The following is a 26,495-nucleotide window of genomic DNA, read 5'->3' as shown; positions in this document are numbered from 1 at the left end:
AATTCATTTATCAGGTCTAGTAGTTTTTTGACTGAGACTATAGGGTTTTCTATATACAATATCATATCATAGGCAAATAATGATAGTTTTACTTCTTCTTTTCCAATTTGGATGCCTTTTATTTCTTTTTCTTGTCTGATTGCTGTGGCTAGGACTTCCAGAACTATGTTGAATAAGAGTGGTGAAAGGGGGCACCCCTGCCTTGTTCCTGATCTTAAGGGGATTGCTTTTAATTTTTGCCCATTGAGTATGATGGGGTTTGTCATAGGTGGCCTTTATCATGTTGAGGTATTTTCCCTGTATTCCCACTTTGCTGAGAGTTTTGATCATGAATGGGTGCTGGATTTTATCAATTGCTTTTTCTGCATCTATTGAAATTATCGTGTGGTTTTTCTCCTTCCTTTTGTTTATGTGGTGAATCACATTGATTGATTTGCGAATATTGTACCAGCCTTGCCTCCCAAGAATAAATCCCACTTGATCATGGTGTATGGTTTTTTTTATATATTGCTGGATCCAGTTTGCTAATATTTTGTTGAGGATTTTAGCTTATAAATTCATCAGGGATATTGGCCTATAGTTTTCTTTCTTTGTGCTGTCTTTGCCTGGTTTTGGAATCAGAATTATACTCGCCTCATAAAAAGAGCTTGGAAGTCTTCCTTCCTCTTGAATTTTTTGAAATAACTTGAGAAGGATAGGAGTTAGTTCTTTGAATATTTGGTAGAATTCACTTGTGAAGCCATCAGGCCCAGGACTTTTCTTTTTTGGGAGTTTTTTGATAACTGTTTCAATCTCATTTGTTGTAATTGGTCTGTTTAGGTTTTCTGATTCTTCCAGATTAATTTTTGGAAGATTATATGTTTCAAGGAATTTTTTCATTTCATCTAGGTTGTCTAGTTTTTTGGCATACAGTTCTTCATAGTATTTTCTTACAATATTTTGTATTTCTCTTCTGTCAGTTGTTATTTCTCCACTCTCATTTCTAATTTTATTTATTTGAGTCCTCTCTCTTTTTTTCTTGGTGAGTCTGGTTAAAGGTTCATCAATCTTGTTTACCTTTTCAAAGAACCAGCTCCTGGTTTCATTGATCCTCTATTGTTTCTTTAGCCTCTATGTCATTTATTTCTGCTCTGATCTTTATTATTTCCTTCCTTTTACTAGCTCTGGGCTTTACTTGCTGTTCTTTTTCTAGTTCTTTTAGATACAGGGTCAAGTTGTTTATTTGAGCTTTTTCTAGCTTCTTGAGGTATGCCTGTAATGCTATGAACTTCCCTCTCAGGACTGCTTCTGCTGTGTCTCATATATTTTGAGTTGATGTATGCTCGTTATCGTTCGTTTCTATAAATTTTTTAATTTCTTCTTTGATCTCATTGTTAACCCAATCATTATTTAATAACATGCTATTTAGTTTCCAAGTGTTTTGAGTATTTTTCAGTTTTTCTGTTGTGGTTGATTTCTAGTTTCATGCCATTCTGATCAGAGAAAGTGCTTGATATGATTTCAATCTTCTTAAATTTGTTGAGACCGTTTTTGTGCCCTAACATGTGGTCTATCCTAGAAAATGTACCATGAGCACTTGAAAAGAATGTATATTCTGCTGCTTTAAAGTGAAAGGTTTTGGCCCTGGCCGGTTGGCTCAGTGGTAGAGCGTCGGCCTGGCGTGCAGAAGTCCCAGGTTCGATTCTCGGCCAGGGCACACAGGAGAGGCGCCCATCTGCTTCTCCACCCCTCCCCCTCTCCTTCCTCTCTGTCTCTCTCTTCCCCTCCCGCAGCAAGGCTCTATTGGAGCAAGGATGGCCCAGGCGCTGGGGATGGTTCCTTGGCCTCTGCCCCAGGCGCTAGAGTGGCTCTGATTGCGGCAGAGCGATGCCCTGGAGGGGCAGAGCATCGCCCCCTGGTGGGCATGCCGGGTGGATCCCGGTTGGGCACATGCGGGAGTCTGTCTGTTTATCCCCGTTTCCAGCTTCAGAAAAATACAAAAATAAATAAATAATAAAAAATATAAAGTGAAAGGTTCTGAAGATATCTATTAAATCGAGTTGATCTAGTATGTCCTTTAAGTCAGCTGTTTCTTTGTTAATTTTCTTTGAGGATCTATCTAGTGATGTTAGTGGGGTATTGAAATCCCCTACTATTATAGTATTGCTATTGATCTTACCTTTTAAATCCATCAAAGTCTGCTTTATATATTTAGGTGCTCCTATATTAGGTGTATAGATATTTACAATGTTTATATCTTCCTGTTGGATTGCTCCCTTTATCATTATGTAGTGACCTTCTTTATCTCTTACTATAGTCTTTGTTTTAAAGTCCATTTTGTCTGATATAAGTATTGCTACCCCAGTTTTTTTTTTCATTTCCATTTGTGTGAAATATTTTTTATATCCTTTTATCTTCAGTCTATGTGCATCTTTTGTTTTAAGGTGTGTCTCTTGTAGACAGCATATATAAAGATCCTGTTTTCTTTTTTTTTTCTTTTTTTTTAATTTTATTCATTTTTAGAGAGGAGAGAGAGAGGGAGAGAGAGAAACAGAGAGAGAAGGGTGGAGGAGCTGGAAGCATCAACTCCCATTGACCAGGCAAGCCCAGGGTTTCGAACCAGCGACCTCAGCATTTCCAGGTCGATGCTTTATCCACTGTGCCACCACAGGTCAGGCCCCTGTTTTCTTATCCATGCAGCTACCCTATGTCTTTTGATGGAATCATTTAATCCATTTACATTTAAGGTTATTATTGATATGTAATTGTTTATTGCCATTTTATTCTATATTCCTCTTTTGCTATATTCTTTTTCTCCTTTGATCTGTTTACAACAGGCCCCTTATCATTTCTTGCAGCCTTGGTTTGGTTGTAGTGAATTTCTTGAGGTTTTTGTTTTTTTGTCTGGAAAGCTTTTTATTTCTCCTTCAATTTTAAACAATAGCCTTGCTGGATAAAGTAGTCTTGGTTGTAGGCTCTTGTTCTGCATTACTTTGAATATTTCTTACCATTCCCTTCTGGCCTCAAGTGTTTCTGTTGAGAAGTTAGAATTCATCCTTATGGGGGCTCCTTTGTAGGTGATAGTCTTTTTTTGTCTAGCAGCTTTTAATATTTTCTCTTTATCACTTAGCTTTGGTATTTTAATTATGATATGTCTTGGTATAGATTTCTTTGGGTTTCTCTTTAATGGAGTTCTCTGTGCTTCTTGAACTTGTGAGATGTTTTCCTGCCTTAATTGAAAGAAGTTTTTAGCTATGTTTGAACAAAGTCTCTATCCCTTGTACTTTCTCCTCTTCTTCAGGAACCCCTATGATGCGGATGTTATTTCTCTTCATGTTGTCACAGAGCTCTCTTAGAGTTTCCTCAGACTTTTTGAGTCTCTTTTCTTTTTTCTGCTCTGCTTCTCTGCCTTTATTTATCTTGTCCTCTAACTCGCTGATTCGATTCTCAGCTTCATCCATCCTGCTGTTAATTCCTTCCATTGTGTTCTTCATTTCTGATATTGTATTTGTCATTTCTGACTGATTCTTTTTTATTATTTCAATGTCCTTTTTTATATTTGCTATCTCTTTATTTAGGTGTTTGTTTGTTTTTTGTTTTGTTTTTGTTTTTTGTTTTTTTTCTGAAGCTGGAAACAGGGAGAGACAGTCAGACAGACTCCCGCATGCGCCCGACCGGGATCCACCCGGCACGCCCACCAGGGGCGACGCTCTGCCCACCAGGGGGCGATGCTCTGCCCATCCTGGGCGTCGCCATGTTGCGACCAGAGCCACTCTAGCGCCTGGGGCAGAGGCCACAGAGCCATCCCCAGCGCCCGGGCCATCTTTGCTCCAATGGAGCCTTGGCTGCGGGAGGGGACGAGAGAGACAGAGAGGAAAGCGCGGCGGAGGGGTGGAGAAGCAAATGGGCGCTTCTCCTGTGTGCCCTGGCCGGGAATCGAACCCGGGTCCTCCGCACGCTAGGCTGACGCTCTACCGCTGAGCCAACCGGCCAGGGCTATTTAGGTGTTTATAATGACCGGTTCAAAACCCTGGGCTTGCCTGGTCAAGGCACATATGGGAGTTGATGCTTCCAGCTCCTCCCCCCTTCTCTCTCTCTCCTCTCTAAAAATGAATAAAGAAAAAAAAGAAAAAAAAAGATAGGTGTTCGTAATGACCATCTATTGTTCTAATATCTTTGAGCATCCTAACAATCGTTATTTTAAACTCTGCATCTGGTAATTTGGTTATATCTGACTCATTCAGGTCCTTTTCTGGGGATTTCTCTTGATTCGTGTTGCATTTCTCTGCCTTCTCATTTGTCTGTGTAAAAGAAGGTTTTGGCCACTGGAGTCCACTGGGTGTGGCCTCTGTGTTCCCTAGGTGTGGTCTGTCTGCAGGCCCTCCACCCCCTCTGCTGTTGCTGCCTAGGGCATTTGGGTATGGGTGTTGCCGGTGCCTGCCCACTGGGGCTGTTGCTGTGGTTTCTGCGTCTCCTTCACAGGAGTGGCTGTGATCACGTGCTCGGGTGTACAAGCTTCGGTGGCCTTGGCCTTCGCCCTACCCCCGCGGGTGGCATTATGCTCGGTCCTGAGGGCAGGGGTGAACACCTTTGCTCAGCTGTGGGTCTCTGCCTGATTTTGAGCTTTCGCCCCACCTAGCAGGAGGAGCCCGCTCGTGGGACGGCTGCAAGCCTTGGCTCCACAGGCCAGGCGGGACTGCATGTCCACGCTCAGTAGCGGGACTCCGCCTGTTCTGGGCTTTTGGCTCCACCCCCACGGGAGGAGCCGTCTCCCAAGTCAGGCCACAAGCCTCCGTTCCACAGGCGGGACAAGGCTGTGCTCCTGCGCCCTTGCTCAAGGGCAGTTCTCCACCCCTTCCGGGGCTCCTGCCCTTCCCCCGCAGGCTGGATTGCAGGCAGGCTGTAACTGGGCTTGACCATTTTTGCACGTCTCCTCCTCCCCAGCCAAGCAAGACTGAGCTCACACCTGGGCCTCAGTAGTGGCCAGCCGGCTTCTGCCCTTGCTGACAGAACCGCACTTCCACATCCCGCATCCCGCCGCCACCCACCCTCCAGCGAGCCCTCAGCTGTGTGGGGTGTGGGCACTGCAGCTCAGACCCTAACACTCACTACTGTAGTCCCGAAAGCTCCCTCCTTCTAAGCGGCTCTGCTCCAAGTGCCATGGGAGAACTTGTTTGGCTGGTGTCCTGCTTCCCTTTGCTGGTATTGCTGTTTCCAGGGGAAATATTCACTTCAGATTTGGGGAGTGACTCATCCCAGAGGTTAGGGTGGCTGTCTCTCAAAATGTTTCTCTCTGTGCCTCCTAGATTACACTTTCTTCCTGCTAGTCTGGACCTCTCCTCTCTCCTCGTCCCCTGGAGCCCTAGGTGAGTGGTTGTGAGAGAGGTTTTCTGCACAGTCCCTTTAAGAAGAATCCTGGGTCTAAGAAATCAGTCTCTTTCTCACAAACAGTATCCTGTCTTGTTTCCAGCTAAATACTGTCCATATGCCTCTTCTAGGCTCTGGGGCTGCAGGCTGGGGCTTTGTACCTGGGACTCAGGACTTTGCTCTCTCTGCTAAACTTACTTCCCACCACGTGAGCCTCTCCTGGCTTCTGTTTGCTCAGGGGAGCTGGGCAGCCCTCTCCACGTTTCCGCTTTTCCTACCAGTCTCAGTGTGGCTTCTTCAGTGTTCCTTGGTTGAAGAGTCCTCTTAGTTTAGTCTAAAGTTGGTTTTTCCAGATGATGGTTCTTAAAATTAGTTTGTAATCCACTTTGGTTCTGGGAGGTGGAAGTTGGTACGTCCGCCTACTCCAGCGCCATCTTGTCTTCTTGCACATTATTCCGTGTGCTCACTTCTGGGGGAGTTCCATTACCTCTCCACTTTCCCTTTTTTGATAGCCACACGTATGGGCACCAATTGTTGCAGTCCAGCCACGACAAGTCTATTACAGGGTCCTCAAACGGAAAAAGGTATGGAATTAAATAAATGATAGAGAATTAAAATATATACATAAAGATGGGTTCAGGATGACAGCACGGCGAACAGTCTCTACTGTTCCTAAGTCAATGCCATCAGTTCCTGTGTTCTTGATACACCTGCTGTGGTTTATTTGTTCTAGTTCTTTAGGTTTTAATGGAGTTCAGTGGGGAGGAAAAGGTGTATGTTGACTCTGTCATACCTGGAAGCTAGAGATATGTTTTCTCCTTTTATTCCTGAGTTCAAGTATCTTTATCAATTCTGAATATTAATTTTTTAGAAACTCCTTTAGACATAGAGGAAGACAAAGGGGAAAAGACATTAGGTAGCTGATACAAGAATAGAACTGGCATGAAATGTTCTAAGGACATAGTTGCAAAAGACTTCATTTCTAAATGGAGAAAATATGGTTACAGTTGTAATGAAATAAATATACATACTACAATAACACTGAGGAACAATTTTTTTTCATTTTCTGTTGCATGAGATTTTAGAACTGTTTCTATATATTTCTGCATTGCTGATTCTAAATCTGAAATCCGTTTATTGGTGCATGCTATATAGTTTTTATGCAATTTTAATTTCTTTTTGTTACAGTTAATAATAGCATGCATTGGTTTTTTTTTTTTGGTTTTTTTTAAATAAATTTTTATTAATGGTAATGGGATGACATTAATAAATCAGGGTACATATATTCAAAGAAAACATGTCTAGGTTATTTTGTCATCAAATTATGTTGCAAACCCCTCGCCCAAAGTCAGATTGTCCTCCGTCACCCTCTATCTAGTTCTCTGTGCCCCTCCCCCTCCCCCTAACTCTCTCCCTCCCTCCCTCCCATGTCCTCCCTCCCCCCCCACCCTTGGTAACCACCACACTCTTGTCCATGTCTCTTAGTCTCATTTTTATGTTCCACCAATGTATGGAATCATGTATTTCTTGTTTTTTTCTGATTTGCTTATTTCACTCCTTATAATGTTATCAAGATCCCACCATTTTGCTGTAAATGATCTGATGTCATCATTTCTTATGGCTGAGTAGTATTCCATAGTGTATATGTGCCACATCTTCTTTATCCAGTCTTCTATTGAAGGGCTTTTTGGTTGTTTCCATGTCTTGGCCACTGTGAACAGTGCTGCAATGAACATGGGGCTACATGTGTCTTCACGTATCAATGTTTCTGAGGTTTTGGGGTATATACCCAGTAGAGGGATTGCTGGGTCATAAGGTAGTTCTATTTGCAGTTTTTTGAGGAACCACCATACTTTCCTCCATAATGGTTGTACTACTTTACAGTCCCACCAACAGTGAATGAGGGTTCCTTTTTCTCCACAGCCTCTCCAACATTTGCTATTACCCGTCTTGTTGATAATAGCTAATCTAACAGGGGTGAGGTGGTATCTCATTGTAGTTTTGATTTGCATTTCTCTAATAACTAATGAAGCTGAGCATCTTTTCATATATCTGTTGGCCATTTGTATCTCTTCCTGGGAGAAGTGTCTGTTCATGTCCTCTTCCCATTTTTTTATTGGATTGCTTGTTTGTTTGTTGTTGAGTTTTATGAGTTCTTTGTAAATTTTGGATATTAGGCCCTTATCTGAGCTGTCGTTTGAAAATATCAGTTCCCATATAGTTGGCTGTCTGTTTATTTTGATATCAGTTTCTCTTGCTGAGCAAAAACTTTTAATTCTGATGTAGTCCCATTCATTTATCTTTGCCTTCACTTCTCTTGCCATTGGAGTCAAGTTCATAAAATGTTCTTTAAAACCCAGGTCCATGATTTTAGTACCTATGTCTTCTTCTATGTACTTTATTGTTTCAGGTCTTATATTTAGGTCTTTGATCCATTTTGAATTAATTTTAGTACACGGGGACAGGCTGTAGTCGAGTTTCATTCTTTTGCATGTGGCTTTCCAGTTTTCCCAACACCATTTGTTGAAGAGGCTTTCTTTTCTCCATTGTGTGTTGTTGGCCCCTTTATCAAAGATTATTTGACCATATATATGTGGTTTTATTTCTGGGCTTTCTATTCTGTTCCATTGGTCTGAGTGTCTATTTTTCTGCCAATACCATGCTGTTTTGATTATCGTGGCCCTATAATATAGTTTAAAGTCAGGTATTGTAATGCCCCCAGCTTCATTCTTTTTCCTTAGGATTGTTTTGGCTATTCGGGGTTTTTTATAGTTCCATATAAATCTGATGATTTTTTGTTCCATTTCTTTAAAAAATCTCATAGGGATTTTGATGGGAATTGCATTAAATTTGTATATTGCTTTGGGTAATATGGCCATTTTGATTATATTTATTCTTCCTATCCAAGAACAAGGAATATTTTTCCATCTCATTGTATCTTTTTCGATTTCCCTTAACAATGCTTTGTAATTTTCATTATATAGGTCCTTTACGTTCTTTGTTATGTTTATTCCTAGGTATTTTATTTTTTTTGTTGCAATCGTGAAGGGGATTATTTTTTTGAGTTCGTTTTCTAATATTTCATTGTTGGCATATAGAAAGGCTATGGACTTTTGTATGTTAATTTTGTATCCTGCGACCTTACTGTATTGGTTTATTGTTTCTAATAATCTTTTTGTGGAGTCCTTCGGGTTTTCGATGTATAGGATCATATCATCAGCAAAAAGTGATAGCTTTACTTCTTCTTTTCCGATATGGATGCCTTTTATTTCTTTGTCTTGTCTGATTGCTCTGGCCAGAACTTCTAGCACCACGTTGAATAAGAGTGGAGAGAGTGGACAACCCTGTCTTGTTCCTGATTTAAGGTAGAAAGTCCTCAGTTTTATGCCGTTTAATAGGATGTTGGCTGATGGTTTATCATATATGGCCTTTATCATGTTGAGATATTTTCCTTCTATACCCATTTTGTTGAGAGTCTTAAACATAAAATTGTGTTGTATTTTATCAAAAGCCTTTTCTGCATCTATTGATAAGATCATGTGGTTTTTGTTCTTTGTTTTGTTGATATGGTGTATTACGTTAACTGTTTTGCGTATGTTGAACCATCCTTGAGATTCTGGGATGAATCCCACTTGATCATGATGTATTATTTTTTTGATATGTTGTTGTATTCGGTTTGCCAGTATTTTGTTTAGTATTTTAGCATCTGTATTCATTAGAGATATTGGTCTGTAGTTTTTTTTCTTTGTGCCATCCTTGCCAGGTTTTGGTATGAGGGTTATGTTGGCCTCATAAAATGTGTTTGGAAGTATTGCTTCTTCTTCAATTTTTTGGAAGACTTTGAGTAGAATAGGAACCAAGTCTTCTTTGAATGTTTGATAGAATTCACTAGTATAACCGTCTGGGCCTGGACTTTTATTTTTGGGGAGATTTTTAATAGTTTTTTCTATTTCCTCCCTGCTGATTGGTCTGTTTAGGCTTTCTGCTTCTTCATGACTCAGTCTAGGAAGGTTGTATTGTTCTAGGAATTTATCCATTTCTTCTAGGTTGTTGTATTTGGTGGCATATAATTTTTCATAGTATTCTACAATAATTCTTTGTATTTCTATGATGTCTGTGGTGATCTCTCCTCTTTCATTTTGGATTTTATTTATTTGAGTCCTGTGTCTTTTTTCCTTGGTGAGTCTTGCCAAGGGTTTGTCAATTTTGTTGATCTTTTCAAAGAACCAGCTCCTTGTTTTATTGATTTTTTCTATAGTTTTTCTGTTTTCTATTTCATTTATTTCTGCTCTGATTTTTATTATCTCCTTTCTTCGGCTGGTTTTGGGTTGTCTTTGTTCTTCTTTTTCTAGTTCCTTAAGGTGTGAAGTTAAGTGGTTTACTTCGGCTCTCTCTTGTTTGTTCATATAGGCCTGAAGTGATATGAACTTTCCTCTTATTACTGCTTTTGCTGCATCCCAGAGATTCTGATATGTCGTATTTTCATTTTCATTTGTCTGTATATATCTTTTGATTTCTGCACTTATTTCTTCTTTGACCCATTCATTTTTTAGAAGTATGTTGTTTAGTTTCCACATTTTTGTGGGTTTTTCCCCCTCTTTTTTGAAGTTGAATTCTAGTTTCAAGGCTTTATGATCAGAAAATATGCTTGGTACAATTTCAATTTTTCTAAATTTGCTGATATTGTCTTTGTGGCCCAACATATGGTCAATTCTTGAGAATGTTCCATGTACACTAGAGAAAAATGTATACTCTGTCGCTTTGGGATGAAGTGTCCTGTAGATGTCTATCATATCCAGGTGTTCTAGTATTTTGTTTAAGGCCACTATATCTTTATTGATTCTCTGTTTGGATGACCGATCTAGAGCCGTCAGCGGTGTATTGAGGTCTCCAAGTATGATTGTATTTTTGTTAGTTTTTGTTTTAAGGTCAATAAGTAGCTGTCTTATATATTTTGGTGTTCCTTGGTTTGGTGCATATATATTAAGGATTGTTATGTCTTCTTGATTCAACTTCCCCTTAATCATTATGAAATGACCATTTTTGTCTCTGAGTACTTTTGCTGTCTTGTAGTCAGCATTATTAGATATGAGTATTGCTACACCTGCTTTTTTTTGGGTGTTGTTTGCTTGGAGTATTGTTTTCCAGCCTTTCACTTTGAATTTGTTTTTATCCTTGTTGCTTAGATGTGTTTCTTGTAGGCAGCATATAGTTGGATTTTCTTTTTTAATCCATTCTGCTACTCTGTGTCTTTTTATTGGTAAGTTTAATCCATTTACATTTAGTGTAATTATTGACACTTGTGGGTTCCCTACTGCCATTTTATAAATTGCTTTCTATTAGTTTTGTATCTAGTTTGATTCTTCTCTTTTGTTTTTCTATCATTTGTTTTTGTTTGTTTGTGTTCCATACTTCTTTCCTCTGTTGCTACCTTTTTTAAGTCAAGTGTTTTTGTGGTGGTTTTTTTAAGGGTGGTTACAATTAAGTAATGAAAAGGGTACCTACCATATTCATTGTAGTACCCTATCTTATAAGTATTTCTGCACTTCATCATCCTTTGCTACTGTTAATCTCCATCCTCTCCCCCCTTTTTTTCCTTTGTTGTCACAGTTTAAGTTTGGTTTTATTGTGTTCTTGGTGGAGTTGTTACTTGTGGTGTTGTTTTCTTTTGTTCTTTGAATCTGGTTGGAAAACCCCCCTTAGTATTTCCTGGAGTGGGGGCTTTCTGTTGATAAATTCTCTCATCTTTTCTGTATTTGTGAATGTTTTTATATCTCCTTCATACTTGAAGGATAGCTTTGATGGGTATAGTATTCTTGGCTGAAAGTTCCTCTCTTTCCGGGCTTTAAATATTGGGTTCCACTCTCTTCTAGCTTGTAGAGTTTCTGCTGAGAAATCTGATGATAATCTAATAGGCCTTCCTTTATATGTTGTACTCTTCTTTTCCCTGGCTGCCTTGAGAATTTTTTCTTTGTCATTGGTTTGTGTCATCTTTATTATGATGTGCCTTGGAGTGGGTTTGTTGGGGTTAAGAAAACTTGGTGTTCTGTTTGCTTCTTGAATTTGAGGCTTTAGTTCCTTCCACAGGCTTGGGAAGTTCTCGTCTATTATTTGTTTGAGTATATTCTCCATTCCATTTTCTTTCTCTTCTCCCTCTGATATACCTATTATTCTTATGTTATTCTTTCTGATGGAGTCAGACAATTCCTGTAGGGCTTTCTCATTTTTTATTATTCTTGAGTCTCTTTCTTCTTCTCTCTGTTGTGCCTCAAGTTGTTTGTCTTCTATTTCACTAATCCTATCTTCAATCTGGGCTGTTCTGTTAGCTAAGCTTGTTACCTCGTTTTTCAGCTCGTGAATTGAGTTTTTCATTTCTGTTTGATTTGTTTTTATAGTTTCAATTTCCTTGGTAATATATTCTTTGTGTTCATTGAGTTGTTTTCTGATCTCCCTATATTGCCTTTCTGTGTTTTCTTGTATATCTCTGAGTGTTTTTAAGATTTCTAGTTTAAATTCTCTGTCATTTAGCTCCAAGGCTTCCAATATGTTAAGTCTTTTCTCCATAGATTTTTCCACATCTATTTGTGTTACCTCTCTTTCTTTTGTATCCATAATATTCGATTTCCTCTTTCTTATCGGCATCTGAGGGTGGTCTTATTGATAGCACTAATTAGAATTAATAAAGAGTAAAAAGAAAAAAAAAAAAGGGTAAAACACCCCACAAAAAAAAACAGTAATAATTTATTATTTCCCCCTTTTTTCTCTCTTCTCTTTCCCTCCTCTCCCCTCCTCAGGGAAATATCGTGCCTATAATGGAGGGCCTGATTTGGGGTGAAGAGTTCAAGGGGCAAAAAAAGGGAGTAGGGACCTACTAAATGCAAAAAAAAAAAAAAAGGAAGAAAATCTTAGACAAGCATAAGATGATTTGCTTGTAAGTGATGGTCAACTAAGAGATATAATGAGAGGGATAAGAGGGAATCAGAAAAAAGGACCAAAAAAGAATAATAAAGAAGAAAAAATAAAAATAATAAGTAAAAATCTGTTGTATTAAGTGGAGCGAAGACTAAATACAATGGAGACCTTGGGTTGGGAGGACCCAAAATGCCACAAAAATAAACAAACAAGGGAAAAAAAAAAAGAAAAACAAAAGCAAAAAAGAGAAATAAAACCAAAAAAAAGCCTTGAGTCCCAAATTAACTAATTTGTTCGTGATTGAGGATTATATGGGAGGAAAGTAAAATGAGAAAAGAAAAAATGAATAGAAAGGAAAAAATAAGAAAAAGAGAAAAACGAAGGAAGAAATAAAATAGGAGGAGAAAAAAACAAAATAAAGCAAGACAAAAAAAAACAAAAGAGGAGAGAGTGAGAGTTAAGTGTTTTGGAGTATAATCTTAAAGGAGGGTGAGGATGAAGAAGAAAAATAAAATGCAACACTCATGGGTAGTGTAGTTCAAGAAAGGGGAAGCATAAGATGGGCAGAGAATAGAAGGACCGAGGTGGAGGAAATAAAGGCAAAAAGATAGAAGAAACAAGCAACAACAACAACAACAAAAAAAAAATTAGTGGATCAAGTTGTAAAGTCTGTGGGTTTTTCTTGATTTTGAGAGGTTAACTTCTTCCTTTTTCTTTTCTCTCCCTCTTCCTAGTCGGTGACTCTGTACCCCAGGCTCTGCCCCTGTGTCACTCTTAGTTAGGGATTTGCAGTTGATGGGATTCTATGGCAATGTCATATAATTGGCTTTAGTCTTGCTGGAAGTAAAGGCTTGTTGGCATTTGCAGGGTCCAACGATGAGAGATTTTGCTTTCCTGGATTCTCTCTCCTAGTCCCCCCTTTCTGAATTAGCAGCCTGGTGATCCAGCTATAAGGCTGCAACTGCTTCTGCCTGGGGAGTAAGAGGCTCAAAGAGCTGGGAAATCCCCACTCTATCCCCACTCAGTGCAAGGCTTTGGGAAAGGCTCTGAGAGTCAGGGCCTCCAGTGTAATCAGGCGGGGGTGGGAGTCAATTGTTGTCAAGGTGACTGTTCAGCGCCTATCATTTAGTTGGACCTCTCAACCCAGGCTTTCCACACTTTGTAGCCTGTTTTTGCAGGGAAGAAGAGGCACTAGTCTCTGCTTACGACTAGTGTAGTATAGACCTTATTATCTGCCAAGTCCTTCTTGTTAGCGTTTATCCCTGAATATGGAGGCTCTATCAATCATAAGTTGCCCCCGCCCCTTTAGCGAGAGGCACTAAAAAATATCACGCCTCTTGTCTTGGATCGCTGAACTGAGAGAGATCTTATCAATTAGAACCGAGGGTGCGCAGATTTTATGGGTTAAGCTAATTTCAGTGATTGGGTCGCAGCTCTGTTTCTGAAGGTATTTTAGGCTGCCTGCGCGCACCCCTCCCCCAACGCTTGATTGTTAGCTTGAATGGCTGGGTGAGGTGCCCCGCCCACGGAGAGAATCTCCCAAGCCTCTCCCGATCGCCCCGCCCCGCCGCTGGCGGCTGGACCGCACCAGGCGCAGGACAATGGAGCCCCCTGGGTGTGCGGGCCAGCAGGGCGCCCTGGGCGCGTGGAATGCCCAAGGCACGCGCGCGAATGGGGCGCTCAGGGCACCGGTGGCCGGCGACCCCCACTCGCAGTGTGCGGGCCGCTGGGAACGTCAGCAGTGCTCAACCGGACCGGGCGCGCGCGCGGCGGCTCGTGGCGGCTACTCGCGGTGGCGGTTCGCGGGGGCTCGCAGCGGCTCGCGGGCTCGCGGCGGCTCGCGGTTCCCAAGTATATTGGCTGACTCACCGCGGGCGCACTCCCTGGCGGCTTGAATGAGCGTCGCTGCGGTAGCTTCCTCCACACCCTCGTCTCTCAGATTCAAGTGATAACAGTCCTTTTGCTTTCAGTTTGTGTGGAACTCCGGAATGCTCCGAGGATAAATTTTTCTGTTTCTAGTTGATAAATTTGTTGTGATTTAGGGGAGAGCTGTCGGACGCGCTTCTCACGGCGCCATTTCCGTGACGTCACACTCATGCATTGGTTTTTTAATTGGAGTTAAAGGGCAACGACTCTTGGATTGAACATGACCACAAGGCAATTAATGTTTTACAAACATCACTTTTACATAATTGTAGTTGTTTTTAAATGTAAAAAATTATGTGATAAAAACACCCTCTTATTTTGTTTTAAGATTGAACCATGGCTACTTTGAGTAGGCCTAAATGTAAGAATAGCCCTGACACCTTCTGTTATATATGTGGCTGTTACACACTTCAATGTCAAAGGCGCAATATTTCATCATTTGTGACACATGCATATATTGCCTATTTTCAAGTTCCCCTTGGCTATCAAGACAAGAATTGGGCTCTTCATATTGTGTGTCATAATTGTGAGGAAATGCTTCGTGACTGGACAAAAGGAAAATGCAAAGGAATGCCTTTTGGTATTCTCATGGTTTGGCGTGAACCTAAGGACCGCAGCAGTGACTGTTATTTCTGTCTGATCCATACAAAGGGCATCAGCAAGAAAAAACGGCATATGATCGCATATCCTAATATTCCTTCAGCAATATGACCTATCCCACACTCAGAGACACTCCTGGTTCCAATTTTCAATGGTTTTATTTCTTCTAAGGATGAAGAAAGTGAACATGATGATCAAGTATATTTTGATAAGACGCATGAGGAAATGGTTGTAGAATCTGAAGGGTCTTCTTCTGATGCCAAGCAATCATTAACCCCTCAGCAGTTTAGCCAACCCGAATTGAATGACTTAGTAAGAGATTTGGGCCTATCAAAGAAAGCAGCTAATTAGTCTACAGGCTTCAAGAAAAGAATGTACTTCACAGGTCAGCTAAAGTATCCCATTTCAGGAAGCATGAACAAATTTTTGTGGACTTTTTTTCCGAAGACAAACACTTTGTTTACTGTCATGATATCAGTAGTCTTCTCAGCCAGCTAGGTGTCACCACTTACAGTCCAACAGAATGGCGGCTATTTCTTGACAGCTTTAAACAGAGTCTGAAATGTGTTCTCCTACACAACAGTAATGTTTATGCAGCAGTTCCAAATGGTTATTCAACTCATCTGTGAGAAGATTATAATGACATAAAAATTGTCCTCGACTTTCTGAAGTATGAGAAGCATAACTTGATCATTTGTATGGATCTTAAAATGGTAAATTTTCTGCTAGGACAACGAGAGGTTTCACGAAGTATCCTTGCTTTCTGTGTTTGTGAGACAGCCAAGCTCAGGAGAAACACTGGACACAGAAGGAGTGGCTGAAACATGAAGCTCTGGAAGTAGGGATGCAAAATATTGTGAATGAACCTGTAGTTAATACAAACAGGATCATTTTCCCCCACTTCACATCCAACTTGGCTTAATGAAGCAGTTTGTTTAGGCTTTGAATAGAGAAAGTGGATGCTTTCAACATTATTTCTGCTTTTCCTGCCTTGTCTTTTGAGAAGATAAAAGCAGGTGTATTCAATGGACCTCAAATCTGAACCCTCATACATGATGAAGAATTTGCCAGGAAGATTTGCCGTGAGTAAGGAGGAGAAAGCAGCATGGCAGCCTTTTGTGGCAGTCACAGAGAACTTCCTTGGCAACAAAAAAGCAGAAAACTATGAACTTCTGGTTCAAAGGATGCTGTTGGCTTTCCGCGACATTGGATGTAACATAAGCATTAAGATTCACTTCCTGTGGTACATATATACTATGGAATACTACTCAGCCATAAGAAATGATGACATCGGATCATTTACAATAACATGGATGGACCTTGATAACATTATACAGAGTGAAATAAGTAAATTAGAAAAAAAACTAAGAACTATATGAACCAATGCATAGATGGGACATAAAAATGAGACTTAGAGACATGGACAAGAATGTGATGGTAACAGGGCGTGGGGTGGAGGGGTGGGGAGGGGGTGAGGAAGGAGAGGGAGGGAGTGGGGGGAGGGTAGGGGCACAAAGAAAACCAGATAGAAGGTGACGGAGGACGATTTGACTTTGAGTGAGGGTTATGCAGTATAATCAAAGGTCAAAATAATCTGGAGGTGTTTTCTCGGAACATATGTACCCTGATTTATCAATGTCACTGCATTAAAATTAATAAAAATAAGATAAAAAAAAAGATTCACTTCTTGAACAGTCACCTTGATAAGATTCCCGAAAATCTTGGAGCTGTTAGTGATGAGCAGACTACTGCTGAAGCATCAAACGAGATTGTCCTGAACAAGTACATAAATGTGAGAGCTACAAACACAAATTTTTGCCTGAATAGAATTTAAATAAGTTTTGCGCAAATTTTATTATTAAAATAAGTGTTTTAATATGTTCCATTTCAAAAATGTAAACAAATTCTGATGCATTATATAAATTATTATATTTTCACAAAGATGATGCCCAAGAAGACATTCCACTTCATTATGTTAAACTAAATGTTGAAAATTTTACAATAAGATGAAAACCTAAAATCTTGAATTGCAAAAAAACTGTAGCTTAAAGAGAAAAACTAATGTCAGATTTGAGATCAGCACACTCGAATTAGGTAAGAGCAAGTGTTTTTGTGGATGCAACAAAAATGTTGCTCCCCAGTGTAATGAATAGGTAACACTGAAGGAATAAACTGTTTCACATACTCGTGACTGTGAGCCTGGCTTTGCCCACCCCTGTAGATAGATGTTATGATCTAGAAATTTCCTGAGGGTACAGTTGGGATGCATTATGTAAAGTATTGCTTCTCTGTCTAGGTAAAAAGAAAATGTCCAAAGATGTTGCCTGTGGAAATTGACCATATGCTTTCTACTTTTAACCTGCAAGAGGACCGCGACACACTGTCAAAGTTGCTGAGTGAAGGGACGAAGCGCAAACTCTCCCTCCTGATAGCGCTGATAGGGGACTCCGAGGTATTACAGAGAGAACGGGGAGGGGCGGGGGCGGGGCGTGCACCTGCGCATGCGCAACACAAACAGTCCCCGCCAGCTGGTCCAGAAAGCTCAGATGACAAGGACCTGAGCGCTGAGATGAATCTTAAGGGAATGCTGCCCATGGTAATCAGAGGGGTTATTAGTGTACTGTTGGGGCCGCTGTTAGATGCAGAATTTTTAAAATAGTTTCTTAAATATTTTCAAATATTCGTTTTTAAATATTTTAAAATAGTTTTTACCGCTAGGCTTTGTCTCTTAGTTTCAGTGTGTTCCCCTCAAATAGTGAATCATCCTCCAAGTAGTTGGGCTTCAAGTATTGGTGGTCATGGGACTCTTCTTCTGGTCTGCAGGTGGTGATACTCGAAGAACCATCAGCTGGCATGGACCCCCTCTCAAAAAGAATCGCCTGGGACCTCCTTCAACAGTACAAACACAATCGCACCATCCTAGTGACCACCCACCACATGGACGAAGCGGACATCCTGGGTGACCGCATAGCCATCATGGTCAATGGGACCCTGAAATGCTGTGGCTCTTCAGTCTTCCTGAAAGAGATATACGGTCTGTCTTTCTTTGATCGTTCTCAGGATATCAGTGCCTATAATACTCTTCTAACACAATTTTAATCATATTTTGTCTATTACCCAAAACTTTAGTTATAGGTACCTATAAATAGGATGACTTCTTCATCCTATTAACTAGGTCTCAACTATTCCAATAGGTTTTTTTAGGCCCTGCAATCTGGATGGTCCGCATGCAGGAAGGGGCAGAGGTGGGTCTAACGGCAGGCACACCGGGCGCGCACCCTGGGCCCCAACTTCTGAAGGGCCCCGCAAAACCCCAACTGGACACTTTTTTCTAATGGCACCAACTTTGTTTTCATAAGTGCAATTTTAACATTAATAGTACATGATATTTTTATTTATTTAAAAATATGGTTAACATGTATTTTCATTTTTCCTGCCTCTCTCTTTTCTATAAGAGGCCCAATATTTTCTTCTGCGCTCCGGGCCTCCACCCACCTTAATCCACCTCTGGGAAGGGGCAGAGGTGGGCATACAATTGTATGTGCAACACTGACTCAGTTCTTGCCTTGTTATTTACTCATTACTGTATTAGTCTTCATACAAACAACTTTTGCCCCACCCCATCTATACTTAACAATTGTTCTCTACCACATACCTTCAGACGCAAAGACTGCTGTTGACAGCCTGAAAGGACCATGCTTACATCTCCCATGGAAACTCCTGTCAGTTTTCTTTGTTCCTAGAACTCAGTTGCGCCTTCAAAGAGATTTATTTTATTGATTAATTGATTGGTTGATGAGGAAAGGAAGTAAAGAAATCAATGACCTCTGATCTTTCTTTGTTTGCATAATTAGTCTCAAATCTGCAAATATAGCAGTTGGCATGGCAAATGTAGTGCAGAATGAAAAACATGTCAGTGAAATAAAGCAGCCCTTGTCTATGATGAGTATTTGACTTTTGTAGGAGATAAAATGGATACATCATGCAGTGAATTATTGAGTGCTAAAATTAATAGTAATTAGAATATGAAATTGGAGGGTATAAATGTAAATGAAGATGATTGAGAATGAATTACTTCATCATTAACTCAGTATTTGAGTTTATTCAACATGCATTATTTTCTCTTTATTAGATACTGAGATAGTCACTTATACATCATATTTAATACTCAAACAAGAGTTCCATTTTATAGACTACAAACCTGGAGCCCAGATATATCAAAAATGTACTTTTGTCATATGTATATACTCATTTAGTTCTTCAAAGTTTATGATCACCTTTTGGGTTTGAGTTTTTACAACTGAGGCATCAGGAATTTTACATCCAAAATTAAATGTATCCCATCTGAATTGGATGTGTTATGAGCCACATGAATGAAGCATCTAACTTTTTAAATTAAATTTATTGAGTTGACATTGGTTAATAAAATTATATGGGTATCACATATACAATTCTATGATACACCATTGGCACATGGAATGGTGTGTTCACCACCCAAACTAAAATCTCTTTTTACCACCATGTATTTGATACCTCAGATCCTTTATTCCTTCCCACCCCTTTCCTTTGGTCACCAACATGCTGTTGTCTCTATCCATGAGGTTTTGGTTGTTTGTTTGTTTCTTTGTTTGTTTATCTTGTTTGTACATTTGTTGCTTCAGTTTTATGTTCCACATATGAGGGAAATCTATCAGTTCTTGACTTTTTCTTTCTGTCTTATTTTGCTGAGCATGACATTCTCAAGATTTGCTTGTCTATGCTGTTGAAACATCAGTATTTATTCCTTTCTCATGGCTGAGTGGTGCTCCCCGGTAGCTATGCACCACCTCTTCTCTATCCAGTCCTCTGTCAAGGGGCACTTTGGTTGTTTCCATGTCTTGGCCACTGTGAACAGTGCTGCGATGAACATGGGGGTGCACGTGTTTTTGCACACCAATGTTTTCAAGTTTTTTGGGTAGATGTCCAGTAGAGGTATTGCTGGGTCATTTGGTAATTTTGTTTTGTTTTGTTTTATTCAGAAACTTTACTGGGTGACATTGATCAATAAGAGTACATGGGTTTTAGGTAAACACTCACAGCATTTGAACTGTTGATTGTGTTGTGTACCATCATCCAGAATCAGATCATATTCCTTCATCATATATTTGTCACTCTTACTTCCCTCCCTCCAACCTTGGCCCTGAAACCCCCTCCCGTTGGTAACTACTTCACTTCTGTCTATATCCATGAGTCTCAGTTTTATATCTCACCTATCTGAAATCATACGGTTCTTAGCTTTTCCTGATTTACTAATTTCACTTGTATAATGTTCTAAGGTCCATCCATGTTGTCGTAAATGTCACTATGTCATCATTTCTTATGGCTGAGTGGTACTCCATTCTATATATGTACCACCTCTTCTTTATCCAGTCTCTATGGAAGGACACTTGGATTGTTTTCATGTCTTGGCCACTGTGAACAATGCTGCAAAGAACACAGAGTGCATAAATCTTTGTGAATAAATGTTTTCAAATTTTGGGGTAGATATCCAGAAGAGAGATTGCTGGGTTATATGGTAACTCTATTCTTAATTGTTTGAAAAACCTGCATTCTGTTTTCTATAGTGGCTGTACCAGTTTACATTCCCAGCCACAGTGAATGAGGGTTCCTTTTTCTTCACAGCCTCTCCAACACTTGTTTTTACCTGTCTTGTTGATAACAGCCATTCATTCTATCAGGTGTGAGGTGGTATCTCATTGTAGTTTTGATTTGCATTTCTTTAGTAGCCAGTGAAGTTGAACATCTTTTTATATCTCTGTTGGCCATTTGTATGTCTTCTCAGGAGAAGTGTCTGTTCAGGTCTTCACCTATTTTTTAATTGGATTATTTGATTCTTTTAGTGTTGAGTTGTATGAGCTCTTTATATATCCTGGTTATTAACACATTGTCAGACTTGTTGTTTGCAAATGTCTTCTTGTATTTGGTTGGGTACCTTTTGTTTTGTTGACAGATTTATTGTGTGCAGAAGCTTTTTAGTTTGATACAGTCCCATTCATTTATTTTTGCCTTTACTTTCCTTGCCTTTGGGGTCAAATTCTATAGTCCCCTCTAAGGCCAAGATTCATAAGTTTAGTACTTATTTTTCTTCTGTGTAATTTCTTGTTTCAGATCTTATATTTAGGTCTTTTAATACATTTTGAGTTGATTTTTGGATATGGAGATAAACAGAAGTCTAGTTTTATTCTTTTCATGGGGCTTTCCTAGCACCATGTACTTTTTTACTGAATTTATTGGGATGACATTTACTCACAAAACAATACAGGTTTCAAGTGCGAAACTCAACAGACCACCATCAGTTCACTGCAGCGTGCACCCGCTGCCCAGCAGCGTCCCTCCCCATCCCCACAACCCCCTCTGCCCACCGCCATTCAGCCCGCCCCTCTCTCCAGACATCACCGCAATTTTGTGCGTCTGTGTGTTATGTGTGTGGTTTTGGGGCTGATTCCTTCACTTCTTTTATCCAGTTCACTCTTTCCTCCTCTCGGACAGCTGTCAGTCTGTTCCCTGTGTCCATTCCTCTGTTTCTATTTCATCCATTAATTTGTATTTTCATTAGATGTCACATGTACGTGAGATCATATGATGCTTGTCTTTGTCTGACTGGCTTATTTCACGTCGTGTGATACTCTTCAGTTCCATCCACGCTGTTGCGAAAGGTAAGATTCTTTTTCTCTTTCATGGATGAGTAGTGTTCCATTGTGTAAGTGTACTAGAGCTTGTTTAATCCACTTACTACAGGTGAGCACGTGGCTGATTCTAGGTCTTGGTACTGGAAATAATGCTGCAATGAACATAGGGATGCACATACGCTTTGGAATCCGTGTTTTTGAGATTCTTAGGATATATTCTCAGGAATGAGATCACTGGATCAAAAGGAAGCTCCATTTCTTATTTTTTTGCGGTAACTCCATACTGCTTTCCACAGAGGCTGCCTCATTCTGCATTCCCACCAACAGCGTGCAAAATTTCCCTTTTCTCCACATCCTCGCCAACACTTCTTGTCTGTTCATTTAATGATGATCACCATTCTGCTGTGTGGTAGGGGACACTACATTGTGTGTTCTTCTTTTTCAGAAGACTCATCATTGTTTGTTTAACTTATTGGATGATACATTGTACTTTCAATGTGCATCTCCTTGATAATTAGTGACGCTGAAAATATTTTCATATGTCTGTTGACCATCTATATGTGCTTTTGCATTTTTTTATTTAGAAATTAAATTTAATGGGGTGACTTTGGTCCACAAGAACACATAGGTTTTGGGTAAACGTCTCTGTAGTATTTGACTTTTCATTGGGTTATGTGCCCATCACCCAAAGTCAAATCATTTTCCTCACTGTTATTTGACCCCTGTAATCCCTTCTGCCCACCCACCTCCTTCACTTTTGTCTATGGGTCTCAGTTTTATATTTCACCTAAATATGAAATCATACAGTTCTTAGATTTTTCTGGTTAACTTATTTTACTTAGCATAATATTCTCAAGCTCCATCCATGTTGTCATAAACGACAATATATTATCATTTTTATGGCTGACCAGTATTCCATTGTATATATGTACTTCTTCTTTTTCCAATACTATACCTAGGTACATCTTTATTGTTTCCATGTCTTGGCCACTGTGAGTAATGCTGTGATGAACATGGGGACACGTGTGTCCTTGCATGTTAATGTTTTCCAGTATTTTAAGTTGATACTGATTAGAGGGATTGCCGGGTCATATGGTAGCTCTAGTCTTAATTTCCAGAGGAACCACCGTGTGGTCTTCCATAATAAGTGTACAGTTCACATTCCCACCAGCAGTGAGTGAGGGTTCCTTTTTCTCCACAGCCTCTCCAACACTTGTTATTACCTGTATTGCTGATAACAGCCAATCAAAAGGCTCAGATGGCATTTCATTATAGCCGCCTTGATTCACATTTCTCTAATAGCTAGTGAAGATGAGCATTTGGGAGAAGTATCTGTTCAGGTCCTCTCCCCATTGAGGGGGGGATATTTTTCTGAAGCTAGAAGCAGGGAGGCAGTCAGACAGACTCCCACATGCACCCAACCAGGATCCACCCGGCATGCCCACCAGGGGGCGATGCTCTGCCCATCTGGAGTGTTGCTTTGCTGCAACCAGAGTCATTCTAGCGCCTGAGGCAGAGGCCACAGAGCCATCCTCAGCGCCCGGGCCAACTTTGCTCCCATGGAGCCTTGGCTGCGGGAGGGGAAGAGAGAGACAGAGAGGAAGGAGAGGGGGAGGGGTGGAGAAGCAGATGGGTGCTTCTCCTGTGTGCCCTGGCCGGGAATCGAACCCAGGACTTCCACACACTGGGCCGATGCTCTACCACTGAGCCAACCAGCCAGGGCCAATTTTCAATTACATAGATTGTTTGCTTGTTTGTTAATGAGCTTTGTGAGTTCTTTATATATTTATATTTTGGACACTAAACCCTTATTAAAGCTGTATTTTGCAAATATCATCTCCCACTGTGTTGGCTGCTTTTTTGTTTTGTCCTTGGTTTCTTTTGCTGTGCAGAGACTTTTAGTTTAATATAGTCCCGTTTCTTTATTTTTTCCTTTACTTCCCTTGCCTTTGGGGTCAAATTCATAAAACGTTCTCTATGGCCAAGGTCCATGAGTTTAGTGGCTATGTTTTCTTCTATGTAATTTATTGTTTCAGATCTTATATTTAGGTCTTTGATCCATTGGAATTAGTTTTTTTGCAGGGGGACAAACTGTAGTCAAGTTTCATTCTTTTGCATGTGCTTTCCAATTTTCCCAGTACCCTTTACTGAAGAGGTTTTCTTTTCTCCATTGTGTGTTTTTGGCTCCTTTATCATATTGTCCATATATATGTGGTTTTATCTCTGGGCTCTCAATTCTGTTCCATTGGTCTGAGTGTCTGTTTTTCTGCCAATACCACGCTGTTTTGATTATCATGGCTCTGTAGTATAGTTTGAAGTCAGATGGTGTGATACCTCTGGCTTCATTCTTTTTCTCAGGATTGCTTTGGCTATGCAGGGCTTTTTATGGTTCCCTACCAACCTGGTGATTTTTGTTCTAGTTCTTTAAAAATGACATTAGAGCCCTGGCCGGTTGGCTCAGCGGTAGAGCGTCGGCCTAGCGTGCGGAGGACCCGGGTTCGATTCCCGGCCAGGGCACACAGGAGAAGCACCCATTTGCTTCTCCACCCCTCCACCGCGCTTTCCTCTCTGTCTCTCTCTTCCCCTCCCGCAGCCAAGGCTCCATTGGAGCAAAGATGGCCCGGGCGCTGGGGATGGCTCTGTGGCCTCTGCCTCAGGCGCTAGAGTGGCTCTGGTCGCAATATGGCGACGCCCAGGATGGGCAGAGCATCGCCCCCTGGTGGGCAGAGCGTCGCCCCTGGTGGGCGTGCCGGGTGGATCCCGGTCGGGCGCATGCGGGAGTCTGTCTGACTGTCTCTCCCTGTTTCCAGCTTCAGAAAAATGGAAAAAAAAAAAAATGACATTAGAATTTTAATTGGGATTGCATTACATTTATAGATTGCTGTAGGTAATATAGCCATTTTAACTATGTTGATTCTTCTAATTCATAAACATGGAATATTGTCCCATTTTTTGTGTCTTTTAAAATTTCTCTCAATAATGCTTTGTAGTTTTCAGTATATAGGTCTTTACATTCTTTGTTAATATTGTTCTTAGGTAATTTATTTTGTTGTTGCAATTGTAAAAGGAATTGTACTTCTGAGTTTATTTTCTGAAGTTTCATCATTGGTATATATAAAAGCAATAGACTTGTATATTGATTTTGTATACTGTGTCTTTACTGTATTGGTTTGTTTCTAATAGTTTTTTAGAGTTGTCTTTTGGGTTCTGTATATACGGGATATTTTCATCGAAAAAAGTAATGACTTACTTCTTATTTCCCAATATGTATGCCTTTTATTTCCTTCTCTTGCCTGATTGCTCTGGTAAAAATTTTCAGAACTACGTTAAATAAGAAAGGAAAGAGTGGGCAGCCTTGTCTTGTCCTTGATTTTAGAGGAAAAACCTTTATTTGTTCACCATTTAGTATAGTAATGGCTGATCATGTATCCTATGTGGCCTGTATTATGTTGAGGCACTTTCTTTTTATATTTATTTTATTGAGTGCGTCAAACATAAATGGATGTTGTATCTTATCAAATGCATTTTCGGCACTATTTATAGAATCATATTTTTCCCCTTTGTTTTGTTAATGTGGTGTATTACATTGACTGATTTACATAGGTTGTACCATGCTTGGGTGGTTACCATTAATTTATAAGAGAAATATTTTCATATGCACTAGAGTCCTTTGCTGTATGAGTGCTTCTGCACTCCACCCTCCTTTGCTGCTACAGATGTTTATCCTCTCCCCTTTTGTTGTTGTTGTCACAGATTATCCTTGTTTTTATTGTGACTCCTTGTCACAATAGAACTCCTTGCTGGAGTTTGACTAATAGTTTTGATTTTTTTTGTTGTTGTTGTTCTTTGTTTCTGGTTTAATAACCCCCTTGAATATTTCCTGCAGTGGGGGTTTTCTGGTAATATATTCCCTCAGCCTCTTCATGTCTGCAAAAGTTTTTATTTCTCCTTCATATTTGAAGGATAACACTGATGGATATAGTGTTCTTGGCTGGTAATTCCTCTCTTTCAATACTTTGAATGTTTGAGTCCGCTCTCTGCTGGCTTGTAGAGTTTATGCTGAGAAGTCTGATGATAGCCTGATGGACCTTCCTTTATATGTTATGTTCTTCTTTTCCCTAGCTGCTTGAGGATTCTTTCTTCGTTACTGATTTTTGACAATTTAATTAGGATGTGCCTTGGGATGGGTCTGTTTGGGTTGAGGTAACTCGGCATTCTGTTTGTTTCTTGGATTCGAGGATCTAAGTCTTTCCATTGGCTTGGGAAGTTCTCATCAATTACTTCTTTGAATAGGCTCTCCGTTCCCTTCTCTCTCTCCTCTTCTTCTGATATTCCCATTATTGTTATATTGCTCTTTCTGATGGAGTCATACAATTCTTGTAGAGCTCTCTCAGTTCTTTAAATTTGTGAGTCTTTCTCTTTTTCTTTCTGTAGCATTTTTAACTAACAATGTCTTTAATGTCCCTGATTCTTGCCTCTATCTGGCCTGTTTTAGTAGCTAAACTTGCTAACTCATTTTACAACTCATATATTGAAAGCTTCTTCTCTGTTTGTTTTTTAAGTTTCCATCTCATTGGTGAAGTGCTAATTTTGTTCATTGATTTGTTTACTGAGCTCAGTAAGTTTCCTGTCAGTGTTTTCTTGCATCTCTGAATATTTTCAGAACTTCAGATTTAAATTCTCTATCATTTAACTTCAAGGTTTCCATGTGATAGACATTGCTTTCTGGAGATTTTTTTTATTTTCTTTCTGAACTACATCTCTGTCTTGTGTAGCCATGATATTTGATTTTTTCTGCCTCCATGGAATTTGAGAGTGGTATTATTATTAACTCCAGGGCTGGTGACATCAGAGAAATAGCGCCGCAAGGAGTGATACCAATAAATCTTCCCAAAAATTCAACAAGATCTTAAACCAGAGACAGAAAAATCTATCCTTGGAGCCTCCAGCAGTTCCACACTAAACGCAAAGTACTATCAACAAAACCACCCTCAGATGCCATTAAGGAAAAGGAAATCGAATATCATGGATACAAAAGACAGA

General features: G+C 40.0%; 1 protein-coding gene across 1 annotated transcript in view; it reads left to right on the top strand.

The window, feature by feature from the left end:
- LOC136335755 (phospholipid-transporting ATPase ABCA3-like) overlaps positions 1 to 26,495 on the top strand; it is a 164,462-nt gene that overhangs the window by 76,063 nt on the left and 61,904 nt on the right. The window contains exons 14-15 of the mRNA XM_066276851.1: positions 17,081 to 17,236; positions 17,608 to 17,818. Coding sequence (XP_066132948.1) covers positions 17,081 to 17,236; positions 17,608 to 17,818 — 367 coding nt within the window. The remainder of the gene's footprint in view (positions 1 to 17,080; positions 17,237 to 17,607; positions 17,819 to 26,495) is intronic.

This window comes from Saccopteryx bilineata, chromosome 4 (assembly GCF_036850765.1).
Source record: "Saccopteryx bilineata isolate mSacBil1 chromosome 4, mSacBil1_pri_phased_curated, whole genome shotgun sequence".
Classification (NCBI taxonomy): domain Eukaryota; kingdom Metazoa; phylum Chordata; class Mammalia; order Chiroptera; family Emballonuridae; genus Saccopteryx; species Saccopteryx bilineata.
The sequence above is the reverse complement of the archived record's forward strand: the minus strand, read 5'-3'. Positions and strand labels throughout refer to the sequence as shown.